The sequence below is a fragment of the Musca autumnalis genome, unplaced genomic scaffold (assembly GCF_047663935.1).
Source record: "Musca autumnalis isolate F117 unplaced genomic scaffold, ASM4766393v1 scaffold_5, whole genome shotgun sequence".
Lineage (NCBI taxonomy): Eukaryota > Metazoa > Arthropoda > Insecta > Diptera > Muscidae > Musca > Musca autumnalis.
Window position 1 is genome coordinate 56243906 of NW_027412088.1, and position 20702 is coordinate 56264607.

The 20702-nt window shown below is 32.4% G+C and overlaps 1 protein-coding gene across 7 annotated transcripts in view; it reads right to left on the reverse strand.

Annotated features, from left to right (window-relative positions):
* Positions 1 to 19646, reverse strand: part of Su(var)2-10 (E3 SUMO-protein ligase Su(var)2-10) — a 51391-nt gene extending 31745 nt beyond the window's left edge. For 5 of the 7 annotated variants that reach the window (XM_073955980.1, XM_073955981.1, XM_073955978.1 and 2 more), the window contains exon 1: positions 19071 to 19643. In XM_073955980.1, the coding sequence (XP_073812081.1) occupies positions 19071 to 19319 (249 nt within the window). In that variant the 5' untranslated portion in view covers positions 19320 to 19643. Of the gene's footprint in view, positions 1 to 1746; positions 2248 to 19070 lie in introns of those variants that run through there. The other 2 variants (XM_073955976.1, XM_073955982.1) reach the window with 2 other exon arrangements.
* Positions 19647 to 20702: the final 1056 nt, after the last annotated feature.

Below are 20702 nucleotides of genomic sequence, written 5' to 3' on the forward strand. Positions count from 1 at the left end.
GTTATTATTGGTAGAGCCGCAGGGCTTAAGTGCGGTTCAAATAAATTTCAGGAGAGGAGGAAACGAGGAGCTAAGTAGACAATGTTGGTGACAATTGGTTTATAATTTCACTGATTTTGTTCTACCGTATCCAAACTGAAACTATGTGTAGCCTGAACAGGCTGCAACCATAAAGAATCGGAAGACAGGTGATATTTAGCCAGGTTCATTCTGAAAACTTTCTGGACAATTTTTAAGTTGTTTTTGGTAGAGAGCGGAAATTATGGAGCTATTGCCTCTCCGATCTCTTAAAAATTAATTACAATAAAGAGTATTCACTTTTTGGCTGCCTTCGTGTGGTTCAAGTCCACATGCAGGCCATTGTGTTGTCAGTTCGGTCCCAATACCGCCCTGATCTTATCTTTGCATTGGTAGTTGGTGTTTTGCTCTAAAGGAACGTGGTGGTGAACGCTATTCACACCTCCCTATACATCTTTCTCCAGATTATGAAAATCTTTCCCAATGTACGTGACGCCTCCAAAAGATTGTAGCAGGAATTCTCGTGCCGATAGCACCCAATCAGGTACTGCATAGAAAACAATTTGTGCTGATGAACTCTTCAAGATGATAGCCAAGAGGTGACATAAAGAGGCACTCTGTTTCAATACTCAGGTCGGCGTTATGACAATTATGAGTCTATAGATTTGTAAAGAGGATCTTTGAAATGTTTACCACATATAGGTGCTACTGTCCTGAACACAAAAAAAAAAATAATATTTATATACCTATGTATATTTTTTTAGGAAGGCCACACTTCCCCATATATGCGCTTGTTCTCAAGATTTCTTTGACATTTTTAATACTTCAGGTTTAATCGGAAATAACAGTGATAGTTAAATAAGCATACACTAAATATGTTGGGGTAGTTGGTGGCAGGAATCGGACTTCATTTCAGTAGTTAATGCGGTGAATAGCGTGGTAGCAGAGGTTGAAAGTTATTACTCCTGAACTCCACAGCTTAGCTATTCTATCTAGACTAACTAAGCCTATCCGTAGACACACAAAAACAAAAACTAAGGGGGCAATTGTTGTACGGTTGAAGTGGTTTGTTTTTAAGACTATTTCGAAGTTAAGCTCACTAGCTTGCTATTATCTATCACCAGCTTCAAAATCCCCTTTTTAAAATTTATCGCCAATAATAGTAAATTACCGGAGATGGAAAACAAAATTATCAAAATATACAACAAAAAACCACAGCTTAGAAACAAAACTAACAGAGACAGATGGGCCAAAGAATTAAGAAAATGTTGAGTAGTTGTGGAAAACATACGCACTCACACAAACACAAAGAAAAATGTATATAACAACACACATACACTCGTATACCGCACTCACACGTATAAATGGACACACATACATTAACACAGTACACACACACCCAACAATAACAACAATTGTTGGTGTAAAAACTCTGCACAAACACACTGACAACAATACTAACACATACCTGCCGCGCAACAACTACAATTGCAATAACAAATATATGTGCATTATACATATACGCCAAAACACACACAATTTCACGAGTGTCAAAACAAAAGAAGACGAATAAATGAAGACCCAGCAATAAAACATAATAGTTGGCAACCTCATTTGTTACAAAAAAAAAAAAAACTATATGAAAAAATACAACACAAAACAAAATAGGCGAAAAAAGAAGTATAGAAAAAATGTTGGCCACTGTGTTTTGTTGCAACTCCCATTTACCTAGAAATTATTTAACATTTTCGCAAATGCGAGGTTTCTTCATATTATCATCGTCGGGGTATACAGCACAGAAAAATATTGTCTTCGATTTTGTCACACAGAATAAAACTCTTGTTCGTCTTCTTCTTTTCAAACTTAAGGATATCGTGTTTTCTTTTGCTGAATTTCTCCGACTTTTTCTTCACACACACGCACTACTCTGCTCAGCTTGCAAAAAAGACTTTGACTTTGTTTGCTGCCGTCGATTTTTTTTCTTAGAATTTGCGTAATTTTTTTGTTTTCTCAACATAAATAATCTTTTCCACTTCGACCAATATTTTGGCTGTGTGATTTTAATTTATTTGGCAGTTTATTTTACATTAATTCCCTCTTGATTTTTTTATTCTGCACAACACTGCGCTCTCATGGGGAAATCGAAATAATTCTGTCGTCAAGAATATGATGGCGGCGCGACGGGACTTTACTTTCGTGTGTAGAAAAATTTCCCACTATTTGTGATATGTCAAACATAGGTTTGTTAGTGAACACAGCCAACGCCGGCATACAGAGTTGCTTTGCGCTCATACCACAATAATTAAGGTAGATGCAACAGCCCAGCCGTCGAAACATTTTGTTACAAATTAAAGTTGTTTTGCAAAAACATACACGAAATTAGAACTACAAAATTTATGTTGGAAATTACCGCAAATAAAGTTAATAAAATTAATATATATATATATATATATATATATATATATATATATATATATCACAACAATAGATTTTTGTTTTAACAATTTACTGAGTTATATATGTAACTTGATTATTGTGCGATGCGTTGGGTAAATGTGTCTTCCAGTTATTAGTAACGTAGTGTAAGAGTACGTTTACACTAGGCCCTCATGATCATGATTGTCGTTTCTTAAGCGGGGTACACACGATCAGTTTTGACTGTCAGTTTTGCTCAAATAATCGGTTGCTTGCCAGTGTGACCGTTCACTTTTGTCAGTCATCAGGCAACCACAAAATATTTTGTGGTTGTTGGACTGTTTGACATTAATCGATAATTCCGAAAAATCGACAGTCAAAACTGATCGTGTGTACCCCACTTTAGAGGTAGTTTACACTATCTATCGACGTCATATGACACGAAATAAAAACATTCAATATTTACCCACGGACGCAGTGTGGAGACGTAGTTTTTTTACATTTTTGCTGGTGTGGACGCATAGAGTAAATGGCGTAAGGAAAATCTCCAATATTACATATCGACGCCTCCAAACAATAGTATGCTAAGTCGACTTATGCTTGGTTTACATTTACGAAATCCACTCGATTTCAACTGTCAAATCCATAGGTTAAACGTCAATTGAAATCCAGATGAGATTTCATTTGACGTTTGAGCAATGGAATTGACAGTTGAAATCGAGTGGATTTCGTAAATGTAAACATAGTGTTAGCATGTTTTCAAGTTCTTTACATTTTTATATTTAACGTCCTTTAACTTAAAATTTGGTAATGATCGGACAATCCGAACAGAAGTTATAAACAAATATTTCCTTAGCATAGTACTGAAGGTCAAAGAAATTTCCAAACTTTTAGAGCTTGTCCTGCAAAACTCACTATTCAGAATTAGCAAACTATTATTTAGAGGTGTCGAACGTCCTTTAACTTAAATTCTGTCAAATTTTGGTAATGATCGGTCAATCCGAACAGAAGTTATAAACAAATATTGACTTAGCATAGTACTGAAGTTCAAAAAATTGTCCACACTTTGAGAGCTTCTCCTGCAAAACTCACTTTTTAGACTTAGCATACTATTATTTGGAGGTGTCGATATATTAGCGAATATATAACGATGGAAAATTTCATGTCATATGACATTTACATATAGTGTGAGATTGTTTAAGAGATGTAGGAAGTGGAGACGCCAAGAGCAAATCTCGTCGAAAAATATATAATTGTAATTATATATAAATTTAATTTAATTTTAATTTAATTTATTTCAAGATTGGTAACCAAGCCAAAAAGGCCGTATATGTTACAAAAACAAACTTAACACAAACTACACTCAAATCTTATATTAGAACTTAAATCTAAAAAATACATAATAATGCAAAAAAAATTATTTTCCTAAAAAAAGACATGGGAAAATGCTGACTACTCATAAAAAAAGAATACAAACATTACAATTTTCATAACATAATATTACAAATTACATCATATTACAAATTTTAATAAAAATAAATTAATTATTTTGTTTTTCAAAATAGTCAGGCTTAATCCCATAGTCGTTGTCTTAATATTTTATTAAAACAACTTTAATTTATTAGTGGGAAAAAATTGCAAGTGAAGTTGCTAGAGTTTAGGTAGTGCCAAAGAAATTCTCGATCAGAGTGTTTCTTTGCGCACGTATCTATTTGAGCTAGCAATTGACACTTGGGTATAAAAAGTTTCTTGTTGAAAAACAAGAAATAAGGGAACTGATGAAGATCTGTGGCGAGATCTGAAACTATAGTATTCCCTGCCTTACCCCTTGGTATACATCGCCAATTTTTTCCCACTAATAAATTAAAGTTGTTTTAATAAAATATTAAGACAACGACTATGGGATTAAGCCTGACTATTTTGAAAAACAAAATAGAAGTCGTCATCCCAAACAAAAAACGCCAACCCACCTAATAAATTAATTACACTGTGATACAAAAGTGGACAAAATTTTTTTGCAGGATTTCTGATGCACAAATTCGGTTTTGTGGGAGTCCATAGAAGACGAAAATACCATTGGTTTCTTTGGGTCACTTCGGGTTTTGATTTTATAACGGTAAATGTAGTGAAAAATGGGCTTTCCTGGATTTTCAAATTTAAACGGACATTACTTCTTTTTTCCACAACCGATTTGCACACACTAATTTTCGTTATAAAGGGGAGAGTAATGCCTTTCGAACAAGCCATAGATTTTTAAAATCGGTTAACAAATGGCTAAGTAATAGTGGTTTAAGTGTGACAAAAACGCATTAAAAACAGTAAAATGTTTTTCCTTGTGCTCCAGGCTGCGTAAACGACACCTAACAGTACAATTATTTACTGGTAGCAAGTAGGAAATTTAGTTGGCTTTCCAAAATGGGAAACACCAACGAAATCGGTTGAAAAATGAATGCGTTACGGCATATTTTGTGTTTCAACTTTTTGGTTTTTTTCATATTTTCCTTTATAAAAGATGGGTATCTTAGCATGTATGATTCTAATTGTGATTATCCTGCTTAACAATTACGCACAAGGTATCAATGTTTTATAAAGGAAAATATGAAAAAAAACCAAAAAGTTGAAACACAAAAAATGCCATAACGCATTCATTTTTCAACGGATTTTGCTGGTTTTTCCCATTTTGGAAAGACAACTAAATTTCCTACTTGTTAACAGTAAATAATTGTACTGTTAGGTGTCGTTTACGCAGCCTGGAGCACAAGGAAAAACATTTTACTGTTTTTAATGCGTTTTTGTCACACTTAAACCACTATTACTTAGCCATTTGTTAACCGATTTTAAAAATCTATGGCTTGTTCGAAAGGCATTACTCTCCCCTTTATAACGAAAAACAGTGTGTGCAAATCGGTTGTGGAAAAAAGAAGTAATGTCCGTTTAAATTCGAAAATCCAAGAAAGCCCATTTTTCACTACATTTACCGTTATAAAATCAAAACCCGAAGTGACCCAAAGAAACCAAAGGTATTTTCGTGTTCTGTGGACTCCCACAAAACCGAATTTATGCATTAGAACCCCTGCAAATTTTCACTGTAGCACAGTGTTATTAAAGAAAATACAAAATGGACCAAAAGAAAAACAGTATTTCATTAACCCAGCTATGCAATAAATAATAAATATAATAAATGGTTTATAAATAAGGACTAAAAGGGAATTGAAACTCTCAAATTTACCGAACCTCGTTTAATTCACCAAAATGTGTGTAACATACAATAAATTAATGGATAAATGCTAATTATAATTCTAATTTATTCCCATTTTTGATATACGGGGACAATTTTTGTCTAAACAAGAAACAGCTATTATTAACCAACAAAAGGGTAGTAACTCAAAATTTGATATTTTTCAGTAAGAGACCCCAAAAACTGTTGATTCGTAGTTAGTTACTCTCAAGGTATAAAGAGAATAAAAGAGAAGAAAATCATTGATTTTCACAGCGGGTGGAGTTGATTATTGTGTATCGTTTTTTAATAAAAAGACACATTTTCAAAATTATGAGTTACAACCCTTTTGTTGAACAGGTGCGATATCTGTCTGTTCCAGAACCTGCAAGAAGCTACTTTTTTACTACGACAACAATTTTTCCTTTATGTTATCGAAAAAAAAAATAGTAAAAATGAGTAGGTTCTTGTAGTTCTGAAAAAGACCAAGAGTTAACAAATATTAAATTGAATATCAACTGCATTTCTAAAATGCTAATACAGAATAGTCTCGATATTCCGGACACTAGAATTTTTTACATTGAAGACTCTGTAATCCGGACATCTCATAATTTTCGTACCTCGATAATCCGGACATCGACATTTTTTTTCCTATATTGAGCATTAGATTCTTATTTATTTCATTGGTATTTTCGTACTTAGCAATAGCAATTGGTGTATAAATAAGAAAAATTAACTTTTTTAAAGTTTTCGGTCCACTTCTCGTCTTTCTAGCTAGCCACTGCTGACTCAGTTATACAGTCAATATGGAATTAACTATCTGAATATGTCGAAAGATTTTTTTTCCGGACATCGCCGAAACATGTGGTGTCCGGATTATCGAGACTATACTGTAATTCAAATATAAAGTGTGTCTGCGTACTCGATAATTTGTAATAATTATTACAAATTATTACTGAATGTTGTTTTTTTACACAAATGTTCAGTAAAAGAGAATGAATTGAGAAACTTGTTTTGAAATTTTTATTACTAAGAACTTATAATTTTTACTGAAGGAATTTTGTTCAGTAACATTTTGTAGCTTTAGGCAGTTGTCAAAAGTTTAAAATATTCAAATATCATAAATATTAGGGCGAAACCTATAGCTCTGCGTGTTGCGTGTGCGTTCAAAAATACAAAAACAAAATACATGTATTTCAAATTGAAAACAACAACAAATACATGTATTTTGTTTTTGTATTTTTGAACGCACACGCAACACGCAGAGCTACAGGTTTCGCCCTTAATCAAATTGAAAATTTTTACTGAATGTTGTCTTTTTACTTTTTATTTTGAAAGAGTATAAAATGCTTTACTCTCTAAAAATAAGTTACTGAGTAATATTTACTGAGAAAGTACAAGGACAAACCTATATTTTAAGATGAAAAATAAATTGATCTGAATGACATATACTCTGATTTTTAAATTTATAACTAGAAATAATTCATTTACAAAGATAATTTGTGAAAAATTCAGCTACTCATAACTCAGAATTTCAAACGTTTGCGAGAAGTAATCTCGGTTCAATGAAGTTTTTGTCTTTGTTTTTTAGTCAAAAATTGCAGAAATATTACAAAATACTACGATTTTGTAGGTTCCGGGACACAACAATTGACAGCCTCCCAATTATTGCAGAATAGATGGAATTATTATAGATGTGAAGGCATGTGTATGGCCTGTTTCACTATTACGATTCCTGTTTTTGTAGAAAATGTTTGTTTGATCGAAAATAAATATTAAGCTGACGTTTTTTTTGAGACTTGTATAAAAATTATGGTAGAAGAATATAACCCGATGATTACATATGCAAGTAACTTTCGGACAGTGGTGTATACCACGGAACAATTACCAAGGTAGTGGTATCGTAAAATTTTGAATATGTTATGTCAAAACTTTCTTCAGTATCCTCTATACCTATAAGATGTGCTTGTGTCATCCAGAATAGGGATACGCAACGAAATGTTGATATCAATAATTTTTGTTGTATCTCAAATTGGGGGGTGCTTTAGTTTTGTCCGCTTGTATTTCCGACCTTAAATGTTTTTTTTTTAATTTGTGTATTAAATTCAGAATTCCTTATTTTGTATTTTCCAATAATAAAGATAAAAATAAATAAATAAAAAGAAAGAAAAATAAATTTATAAATTTTCTTTCTTAAAAAATTATCATTTAAAAAAAATGTACTGCTTTAGTTTTGGCAGACACTGTACATAAAATCGAGAGAAACTCTCGAAAACATTATTTGTATATTTTTTTTTTGGTCCCTTTATTCCTCCAAAATAGTATACATATACAATTTGTATATCGTCACCATACATTCCCGAAGATGTAAACGCAAAAAATAAAATTTGTTTTTGACTGAATCTATTGCCTATTACATTAGGTACGTCCAAGCCGAATTTAACAAGGTGGTCCAAAAGGCGAATTTAGGCCCTAGTCTTCTTTTACCGCCATTTTTGTTTTTTTTTTGCTCGAAATATCCACAAATGTAAGCTGTAAAATATTCTTTGCGAAGCTTAAATAAAGATGTTGTACACAGATATTCACTATAGAAGGGAAATATTTGTTATTTATTTTTAATTAAAAAAATGTTTTGACAGCATAATTAAGGCATCAGTACCTACGTCCTTGTACTCCAAAATTTTTGATAAATGTTGCCTGAACACTTTTTTAGCAACTTTTCGGTTATACAACTGTCAAAATTCGAAACATTTGCAGTAATTATTACAAATAATCGAGTACACGGACAGGGATATTTTCTTGTAATATTTCAAGCCTCTACGTTCCAAAAATAATGATACTATTCAAGAAATGACATTTCGGAATATGGAATAACATTGCACATGAATGTAATTCATCAGCCTTGTGATAAATCAAACGTTTGAGCCTGTACAGAATCCTTAAGGAACACTTCATTAATTTTTTGCGTTTTAAGTTAATGACCCAAAAACACAAATAAATTATTGTACCCTGTACCCAGAGGATCCTTTTTATACCTAGGCAATAAATACATTGGGTATTTAAGATAAATTCGATTTGTTAATGTGGCACAACGTTTAAAATACATCAAATGGCAAAGTAACGCTACATGGAGACTACATTAAAATTTGGATTCATATAGCCGATTATCAATTTCAAACATCCAATGACTAACATAGTTTGGCATATCTCTTTTTAAGCGACAGCTTTGGAGAAATTGCAAATATTAACCCAAAATAGGCATTTTTATTCTGATTCCATAATGTATAACTTTTGTTCCGCAAATCTATACTTTCAGTGTTATGGGCCGTTAAAATTCAAGAGAAAGTCTTAATTAAACACCATGTGATGTTCTAATTTTAGTGTAAATTTTAAGAAAAGTAAATTAATTTAATGGAATCTTGATACAAAGTATCGAGACCACCTTCAATGAATTGTTTAAAGTTTACTCTCGTGACCAGGAAATATGTTTTTAGAACCCAAATATATTTGGACGAAATCCGTTTCAGGCAATTCGTAGCCGATTTAGCCCTGTCCGTCTGTCTAGCTGGAGCGCAATAGAGCAATAGAGAGACCTATCTGTGGTAAAAATTTCAGAAGAATAGGGAAGTCGCAGGTTTACCCGTCATAAAGGGTATGACAACTTACAAATTTTAAAATATCGGTACTTTTATTGCCACATTTTAAAGTACAGATAGAATAGAATGTGTTTCAAAAATTTCGAGTCGATTGGACAAAAATTAACTGAGTCCCAATTTACATTGGGCGAGTTTACTTGCGGCAACTGTCAGGTTGTGGGTGAGAGAAGGTGTTGAGAGGCAAAGGGTTACCATATACCTCACCTCTCTCTCCATCAAACTGACAATTGCCGCAAGTAAACTCGCCTAATGTAAATTGGGACTGAGATATGAGCATTAGAAAGAGAAAATTCATTAAAATCGAAATTTTGACTTTAAGCTTGACTTTCGCTTATGTACAAGATGCTGATCGGTTTATTCGTTTTCGAGCTACAGTGTCATTTTTCGTGCTCAGTAACACGATGCGTTGGGTAAATGTGTCTTCCAGTTATTAGTAACGTAGTGTAAGAGTACGTTTACACTAGGCCCTCATGATCATGATTGTCGTTTCTTAAGCGGGGTACACACGATCAGTTTTGACTGTCAGTTTTGCTCAAATAATCGGTTGCTTGCCAGTGTGACCGTTCACTTTTGTCAGTCATCAGGCAACCACAAAATATTTTGTGGTTGTTGGACTGTTTGACATTAATCGATAATTCCGAAAAATCGACAGTCAAAACTGATCGTGTGTACCCCACTTTAGAGGTAGTTTACACTATCTATCGACGTCATATGACACGAAATAAAAACATTCAATATTTACCCACGGACGCAGTGTGGAGACGTAGTTTTTTTACATTTTTGCTGGTGTGGACGCATAGAGTAAATGGCGTAAGGAAAATCTCCAATATTACATATCGACGCCTCCAAACAATAGTATGCTAAGTCGACTTATGCTTGGTTTACATTTACGAAATCCACTCGATTTCAACTGTCAAATCCATAGGTTAAACGTCAATTGAAATCCAGATGAGATTTCATTTGACGTTTGAGCAATGGAATTGACAGTTGAAATCGAGTGGATTTCGTAAATGTAAACATAGTGTTAGCATGTTTTCAAGTTCTTTACATTTTTATATTTAACGTCCTTTAACTTAAAATTTGGTAATGATCGGACAATCCGAACAGAAGTTATAAACAAATATTTCCTTAGCATAGTACTGAAGGTCAAAGAAATTTCCAAACTTTTAGAGCTTGTCCTGCAAAACTCACTATTCAGAATTAGCAAACTATTATTTAGAGGTGTCGAACGTCCTTTAACTTAAATTCTGTCAAATTTTGGTAATGATCGGTCAATCCGAACAGAAGTTATAAACAAATATTGACTTAGCATAGTACTGAAGTTCAAAAAATTGTCCACACTTTGAGAGCTTCTCCTGCAAAACTCACTTTTTAGACTTAGCATACTATTATTTGGAGGTGTCGATATATTAGCGAATATATAACGATGGAAAATTTCATGTCATATGACATTTACATATAGTGTGAGATTGTTTAAGAGATGTAGGAAGTGGAGACGCCAAGAGCAAATCTCGTCGAAAAATATATAATTGTAATTATATATAAATTTAATTTAATTTTAATTTAATTTATTTCAAGATTGGTAACCAAGCCAAAAAGGCCGTATATGTTACAAAAACAAACTTAACACAAACTACACTCAAATCTTATATTAGAACTTAAATCTAAAAAATACATAATAATGCAAAAAAAATTATTTTCCTAAAAAAAGACATGGGAAAATGCTGACTACTCATAAAAAAAGAATACAAACATTACAATTTTCATAACATAATATTACAAATTACATCATATTACAAATTTTAATAAAAATAAATTAATTATTTTGTTTTTCAAAATAGTCAGGCTTAATCCCATAGTCGTTGTCTTAATATTTTATTAAAACAACTTTAATTTATTAGTGGGAAAAAATTGCAAGTGAAGTTGCTAGAGTTTAGGTAGTGCCAAAGAAATTCTCGATCAGAGTGTTTCTTTGCGCACGTATCTATTTGAGCTAGCAATTGACACTTGGGTATAAAAAGTTTCTTGTTGAAAAACAAGAAATAAGGGAACTGATGAAGATCTGTGGCGAGATCTGAAACTATAGTATTCCCTGCCTTACCCCTTGGTATACATCGCCAATTTTTTCCCACTAATAAATTAAAGTTGTTTTAATAAAATATTAAGACAACGACTATGGGATTAAGCCTGACTATTTTGAAAAACAAAATAGAAGTCGTCATCCCAAACAAAAAACGCCAACCCACCTAATAAATTAATTACACTGTGATACAAAAGTGGACAAAATTTTTTTGCAGGATTTCTGATGCACAAATTCGGTTTTGTGGGAGTCCATAGAAGACGAAAATACCATTGGTTTCTTTGGGTCACTTCGGGTTTTGATTTTATAACGGTAAATGTAGTGAAAAATGGGCTTTCCTGGATTTTCAAATTTAAACGGACATTACTTCTTTTTTCCACAACCGATTTGCACACACTAATTTTCGTTATAAAGGGGAGAGTAATGCCTTTCGAACAAGCCATAGATTTTTAAAATCGGTTAACAAATGGCTAAGTAATAGTGGTTTAAGTGTGACAAAAACGCATTAAAAACAGTAAAATGTTTTTCCTTGTGCTCCAGGCTGCGTAAACGACACCTAACAGTACAATTATTTACTGGTAGCAAGTAGGAAATTTAGTTGGCTTTCCAAAATGGGAAACACCAACGAAATCGGTTGAAAAATGAATGCGTTACGGCATATTTTGTGTTTCAACTTTTTGGTTTTTTTCATATTTTCCTTTATAAAAGATGGGTATCTTAGCATGTATGATTCTAATTGTGATTATCCTGCTTAACAATTACGCACAAGGTATCAATGTTTTATAAAGGAAAATATGAAAAAAAACCAAAAAGTTGAAACACAAAAAATGCCATAACGCATTCATTTTTCAACGGATTTTGCTGGTTTTTCCCATTTTGGAAAGACAACTAAATTTCCTACTTGTTAACAGTAAATAATTGTACTGTTAGGTGTCGTTTACGCAGCCTGGAGCACAAGGAAAAACATTTTACTGTTTTTAATGCGTTTTTGTCACACTTAAACCACTATTACTTAGCCATTTGTTAACCGATTTTAAAAATCTATGGCTTGTTCGAAAGGCATTACTCTCCCCTTTATAACGAAAAACAGTGTGTGCAAATCGGTTGTGGAAAAAAGAAGTAATGTCCGTTTAAATTCGAAAATCCAAGAAAGCCCATTTTTCACTACATTTACCGTTATAAAATCAAAACCCGAAGTGACCCAAAGAAACCAAAGGTATTTTCGTGTTCTGTGGACTCCCACAAAACCGAATTTATGCATTAGAACCCCTGCAAATTTTCACTGTAGCACAGTGTTATTAAAGAAAATACAAAATGGACCAAAAGAAAAACAGTATTTCATTAACCCAGCTATGCAATAAATAATAAATATAATAAATGGTTTATAAATAAGGACTAAAAGGGAATTGAAACTCTCAAATTTACCGAACCTCGTTTAATTCACCAAAATGTGTGTAACATACAATAAATTAATGGATAAATGCTAATTATAATTCTAATTTATTCCCATTTTTGATATACGGGGACAATTTTTGTCTAAACAAGAAACAGCTATTATTAACCAACAAAAGGGTAGTAACTCAAAATTTGATATTTTTCAGTAAGAGACCCCAAAAACTGTTGATTCGTAGTTAGTTACTCTCAAGGTATAAAGAGAATAAAAGAGAAGAAAATCATTGATTTTCACAGCGGGTGGAGTTGATTATTGTGTATCGTTTTTTAATAAAAAGACACATTTTCAAAATTATGAGTTACAACCCTTTTGTTGAACAGGTGCGATATCTGTCTGTTCCAGAACCTGCAAGAAGCTACTTTTTTACTACGACAACAATTTTTCCTTTATGTTATCGAAAAAAAAAATAGTAAAAATGAGTAGGTTCTTGTAGTTCTGAAAAAGACCAAGAGTTAACAAATATTAAATTGAATATCAACTGCATTTCTAAAATGCTAATACAGAATAGTCTCGATATTCCGGACACTAGAATTTTTTACATTGAAGACTCTGTAATCCGGACATCTCATAATTTTCGTACCTCGATAATCCGGACATCGACATTTTTTTTCCTATATTGAGCATTAGATTCTTATTTATTTCATTGGTATTTTCGTACTTAGCAATAGCAATTGGTGTATAAATAAGAAAAATTAACTTTTTTAAAGTTTTCGGTCCACTTCTCGTCTTTCTAGCTAGCCACTGCTGACTCAGTTATACAGTCAATATGGAATTAACTATCTGAATATGTCGAAAGATTTTTTTTCCGGACATCGCCGAAACATGTGGTGTCCGGATTATCGAGACTATACTGTAATTCAAATATAAAGTGTGTCTGCGTACTCGATAATTTGTAATAATTATTACAAATTATTACTGAATGTTGTTTTTTTACACAAATGTTCAGTAAAAGAGAATGAATTGAGAAACTTGTTTTGAAATTTTTATTACTAAGAACTTATAATTTTTACTGAAGGAATTTTGTTCAGTAACATTTTGTAGCTTTAGGCAGTTGTCAAAAGTTTAAAATATTCAAATATCATAAATATTAGGGCGAAACCTATAGCTCTGCGTGTTGCGTGTGCGTTCAAAAATACAAAAACAAAATACATGTATTTCAAATTGAAAACAACAACAAATACATGTATTTTGTTTTTGTATTTTTGAACGCACACGCAACACGCAGAGCTACAGGTTTCGCCCTTAATCAAATTGAAAATTTTTACTGAATGTTGTCTTTTTACTTTTTATTTTGAAAGAGTATAAAATGCTTTACTCTCTAAAAATAAGTTACTGAGTAATATTTACTGAGAAAGTACAAGGACAAACCTATATTTTAAGATGAAAAATAAATTGATCTGAATGACATATACTCTGATTTTTAAATTTATAACTAGAAATAATTCATTTACAAAGATAATTTGTGAAAAATTCAGCTACTCATAACTCAGAATTTCAAACGTTTGCGAGAAGTAATCTCGGTTCAATGAAGTTTTTGTCTTTGTTTTTTAGTCAAAAATTGCAGAAATATTACAAAATACTACGATTTTGTAGGTTCCGGGACACAACAATTGACAGCCTCCCAATTATTGCAGAATAGATGGAATTATTATAGATGTGAAGGCATGTGTATGGCCTGTTTCACTATTACGATTCCTGTTTTTGTAGAAAATGTTTGTTTGATCGAAAATAAATATTAAGCTGACGTTTTTTTTGAGACTTGTATAAAAATTATGGTAGAAGAATATAACCCGATGATTACATATGCAAGTAACTTTCGGACAGTGGTGTATACCACGGAACAATTACCAAGGTAGTGGTATCGTAAAATTTTGAATATGTTATGTCAAAACTTTCTTCAGTATCCTCTATACCTATAAGATGTGCTTGTGTCATCCAGAATAGGGATACGCAACGAAATGTTGATATCAATAATTTTTGTTGTATCTCAAATTGGGGGGTGCTTTAGTTTTGTCCGCTTGTATTTCCGACCTTAAATGTTTTTTTTTTAATTTGTGTATTAAATTCAGAATTCCTTATTTTGTATTTTCCAATAATAAAGATAAAAATAAATAAATAAAAAGAAAGAAAAATAAATTTATAAATTTTCTTTCTTAAAAAATTATCATTTAAAAAAAATGTACTGCTTTAGTTTTGGCAGACACTGTACATAAAATCGAGAGAAACTCTCGAAAACATTATTTGTATATTTTTTTTTTGGTCCCTTTATTCCTCCAAAATAGTATACATATACAATTTGTATATCGTCACCATACATTCCCGAAGATGTAAACGCAAAAAATAAAATTTGTTTTTGACTGAATCTATTGCCTATTACATTAGGTACGTCCAAGCCGAATTTAACAAGGTGGTCCAAAAGGCGAATTTAGGCCCTAGTCTTCTTTTACCGCCATTTTTGTTTTTTTTTTGCTCGAAATATCCACAAATGTAAGCTGTAAAATATTCTTTGCGAAGCTTAAATAAAGATGTTGTACACAGATATTCACTATAGAAGGGAAATATTTGTTATTTATTTTTAATTAAAAAAATGTTTTGACAGCATAATTAAGGCATCAGTACCTACGTCCTTGTACTCCAAAATTTTTGATAAATGTTGCCTGAACACTTTTTTAGCAACTTTTCGGTTATACAACTGTCAAAATTCGAAACATTTGCAGTAATTATTACAAATAATCGAGTACACGGACAGGGATATTTTCTTATAATATTTCAAGCCTCTACGTTCCAAAAATAATGATACTATTCAAGAAATGACATTTCGGAATATGGAATAACATTGCACATGAATGTAATTCATCAGCCTTGTGATAAATCAAACGTTTGAGCCTGTACAGAATCCTTAAGGAACACTTCATTAATTTTTTGCGTTTTAAGTTAATGACCCAAAAACACAAATAAATTATTGTACCCTGTACCCAGAGGATCCTTTTTATACCTAGGCAATAAATACATTGGGTATTTAAGATAAATTCGATTTGTTAATGTGGCACAACGTTTAAAATACATCAAATGGCAAAGTAACGCTACATGGAGACTACATTAAAATTTGGATTCATATAGCCGATTATCAATTTCAAACATCCAATGACTAACATAGTTTGGCATATCTCTTTTTAAGCGACAGCTTTGGAGAAATTGCAAATATTAACCCAAAATAGGCATTTTTATTCTGATTCCATAATGTATAACTTTTGTTCCGCAAATCTATACTTTCAGTGTTATGGGCCGTTAAAATTCAAGAGAAAGTCTTAATTAAACACCATGTGATGTTCTAATTTTAGTGTAAATTTTAAGAAAAGTAAATTAATTTAATGGAATCTTGATACAAAGTATCGAGACCACCTTCAATGAATTGTTTAAAGTTTACTCTCGTGACCAGGAAATATGTTTTTAGAACCCAAATATATTTGGACGAAATCCGTTTCAGGCAATTCGTAGCCGATTTAGCCCTGTCCGTCTGTCTAGCTGGAGCGCAATAGAGCAATAGAGAGACCTATCTGTGGTAAAAATTTCAGAAGAATAGGGAAGTCGCAGGTTTACCCGTCATAAAGGGTATGACAACTTACAAATTTTAAAATATCGGTACTTTTATTGCCACATTTTAAAGTACAGATAGAATAGAATGTGTTTCAAAAATTTCGAGTCGATTGGACAAAAATTAACTGAGTCCCAATTTACATTGGGCGAGTTTACTTGCGGCAACTGTCAGGTTGTGGGTGAGAGAAGGTGTTGAGAGGCAAAGGGTTACCATATACCTCACCTCTCTCTCCATCAAACTGACAATTGCCGCAAGTAAACTCGCCTAATGTAAATTGGGACTGAGATATGAGCATTAGAAAGAGAAAATTCATTAAAATCGAAATTTTGACTTTAAGCTTGACTTTCGCTTATGTACAAGATGCTGATCGGTTTATTCGTTTTCGAGCTACAGTGTCATTTTTCGTGCTCAGTAACACCTTAGGGATTTTTACAATATCGAAAATAGGGAACAAATTTCCTTTACCGACAATTCGCAGAAAAGAATGCAAAAATTTCCTTTAAATCGCAAGTTTTCTTAAATAGACGGCCTTCGGCCGGGTAATTTGGACTTTCTCCTATGAACAGGAGCGAATTTCGACTACCCGAACAAACTTCTTTTTAAGTCATAAATTTTTTCCTGAAGTAAACAAGGGAATTTTCGGAACTTCGGAGGCTTATATCTCGGTAAGTATACATTTCCGCAACAAAAGAAACACATAGTTGGAATCGGCATGAAAAGCACTATCTGTGGTAATTTTTTCATAATTTTCTGTGGTGGGTCGTTAAAGGAAAGATATGCCATTGACTTTTTGACAGATTTATGTCAAAAAAAAAAAAAGAAAACTATCCATTTTTCAGTTCAAATCGAATTTTTGACATCGATATTTCACTATTTTTTCAAAAATGGATATTTTTCTTAATTACTATATGTTTAGGTTCTAAATGATTCCACTAAAACGTATACTGATCGGGGTTTATCCGTTTTTGAGCCACAATGGTACAGCTTTCAAAAAATTCCGAATGTATTGCAAGGTGTGACCTTTCAGATGAAAACAAAATCTTTTTAAAAAATATGGAAGATTTCAAAAAATTCATGAAAAATGTTTATTTAATGGAACAAGTTGAGTTGACGCACTATGCTCAAAAATTTTTTTTATTGTATTTTTTTATGTAGCGGGCCTTCGGCCGGGGATTTATGACTTTCTCCTATGTACAGGTGCAAATCTAGGGCACGGGAACAACTTTTTTTAAATTTAAAATTTTTCTCTTATCAGCTGTCCTTTAACAAAGGAAATTTTGGAACTTCAAAGGCCCATATTTTGATCCGAGCATAGTTGGCCAGCTCGTCTTATGCCCATTTATTAAAAAAAAAAATTGCTGCGTTCCAGAACCTGCTAGAATCTAAATTTTTTTACTGTGATAACATTTTTTCCATTATGTTATCGTAAAAATAAGTATATTCTTGCAGTTCTGGAACAGACCAATAATGTCTGTTCCAGAACCAGCAAGAATATACAAATTTGGCTTATTCCTAGTTTAGCTATAACTGTCGGATAAATCTGAAATTTTTACCATAGATATATCTCGATGCCCTGATTACAAAAATATATAACTTTACCGGCGGTCAAAACCGGTTATCCGATTATTTGAACCGAAATTATGGGTAAAAAGCGGATATATAACCGATATGGGTATCAAATGAAAGCTTAAAATATCACCCTTTTCATAATATATTTTCTGTTAAGAAGCTAAACCCGGTTTGCAAGTTAGAGAAAAAAAGAGTATTTTTAGTATATTTTTTGCTTAAAAATTGTGGTAATTATTAAAATTTTAAGGAAGAAAACTTACAATTTTAAAGAATCTTTTGTCCGCGTAGCCGAAATTCAAAGAAACTTTTGCCCGAGAACCAAAAATATGCTCTAGAATTGTAACCGGTTTATATACAACCAGAAATATTACATTTCTGAATAGGTGTTTTCCTAAGCTTTCTTTTGATATCCATATCGGTTCACAAACCCGGTTATATACCCTGTTTTTGACCCGTAATTTCGGTTCAAATAATCGGTTATGACCGCCGGCAAAATTTTATATTTTCATAATCAGGGCATCGAGATCTATCTATGGTGAAAATTTCAAATCGATCGGACGATTATAGTCAAATTAGGAATGTTCCACAAATTTTTATTAATTTAACAACTTTTCAAAAAAACAAAAACTAGGGCATGCGTTGAATTTAGTGGCTGGAATCAGAAAATTATGTAATTTTTATACCAATTCAAAACATTCTTATATATACCAATATCTAATTTGTTTGCCATTTAGGATTCATATAAACGTGGTTTTATTTATATCCTCCAAAAAATTTAATACGGAACGTTTTTAGTATGGTTGGCACGTAACAACATCATGTTTTTATGAACACAACCAAGCCGTTGGGAAATTTTGTAATACTGGGAATTTCCCACCAGAAAAAAAATCATTTGCAAATTAAACAAATCAAAACATTAATTAAACAACTTAAAAAGAGCGGTACCTCTCATACCCCGACAGCACTATGCATATCAATCAATGTAATGTAAACAACAAATATATCACTTGGTTAGATTTTGCTATTTATCTATGACAATGACCAAGAATATTCCTAGGACCTACCTTAATCCGTGCAGGATCAACATAGACGCCGCCCGCCGCCGCAGAAGCCGAGGATTGTTGTGTGTTGCTGCGTTTCTGTTGTGAATTATTGGCATTAACTTGATATTGTGGCGAATGCTGTTGCTGCTGCTGTGACGATGAATTTGATGAAGTGGAAGAGGATACAACACCAGAACGTGATGAATTATTTCGCGTACCACCAGAGAGTATTGCATTTTCTGCATGGGTTTGTGATCGCGTCTTACGCATTACTAATGTTTTATTCTTGTTCCAAGTAGTTTATCAGGAGGAAAAATTGTATCAAAATATAAAAACCACACACACACCGCACATGAAACAATATAAACAATCTTAAATTTGCTTATAGTTAGTTTCCACAAATATTTAACAAATTGTAATTCAATTAATGTACAAATTTTCTTTTTTTAATTAAAACAATACAAATGGGCCAGCAAATGTAATTCAATGTTTTCACTTTTAAACAATTTAAGCGGTGGAAATTTTTTTTGGTGATTTGTGTCTCCTTGATAATCTGTCTGAATGCAAGTGTTGAAAACAGCTGCAGAGGCTTGCAGTGTTGCCAAACCGGTACTTTTTATAAATTCCCAGTATTTCTTGGTTGTGTTCACGGTGCAAGTGTTGTCAACTAGATTAGGTTTAACAAAAACGCTTATTCGTTATATAGGTAATTATGTTTATGCAGTGTTTACATGAACATGATTTAAAGATATGTATTTGATGGTTATTGATCTGTTCCAGAACTGCAAGAATCTATTAATTTGTACTATTTCTTCGATATTATAAAGGAAAAATTGTTATGGTAGTAAACATTTGAAGATTCTTTCAGGTTCTGGAACAGACATATTTATTTGGTATTTGGTTTATTCTTCTAAGGACATGTTTACATTAAACAGATTTAATTAATCACTCTATTAAATTTATTAAAAAATAATTTTGAAATCTGCTGTATGTAAACACGTCTTAAAGGTGTGAACAGAATGAAATACGAGAAGATTAAAGGCCAAGTACTACCTAATTCAAATGCTGCCTAATTCATTTGAATTAGGTAGTACTTGGCCTTTAGTCTTTTACATGAAACTGAGTGTGAAAAAGCGGCGTATTTCATTGTGTTTCTACCTTAACTGAAACATCAAATTTATTCGAAAGTATTAATTTGTTACCCTAAATTTTTAATAGTAATAGCATGGTACAATAATGTAAAAGGTAGCTAACAGCTGATTACAATTTTTTTCTTCCCAGCAAAAAGTTTGCATCCGTGGATGCAGTTTAATCGTTACAAGTGTACAGTACAAGTGCCGTTGGAGTATATCTTTTTCTATGAATTCACTTACAGCCAGTTTCTGTATGTCGAAAGAAGAATGTGTGCGAATGAAACAGTTTTCGAAATAATTTTACCTTTGCTTTTGCTTCAAAACAAAAAACAAATTTGAAAAACACACAAGAGTTTGGACGTTGCACACATTCTTCTTACGACATACAGAAACAGGCTGTTAGTCCCGGTCTACACTAGAGTGATTTCATTAAAAATACTTCATGAAATTATGCTTTTCTAGATCGAGTTTCATAGTAGAGCAAAATCATAAAATGGCTGTAGTGGGGAATCCGATCTAA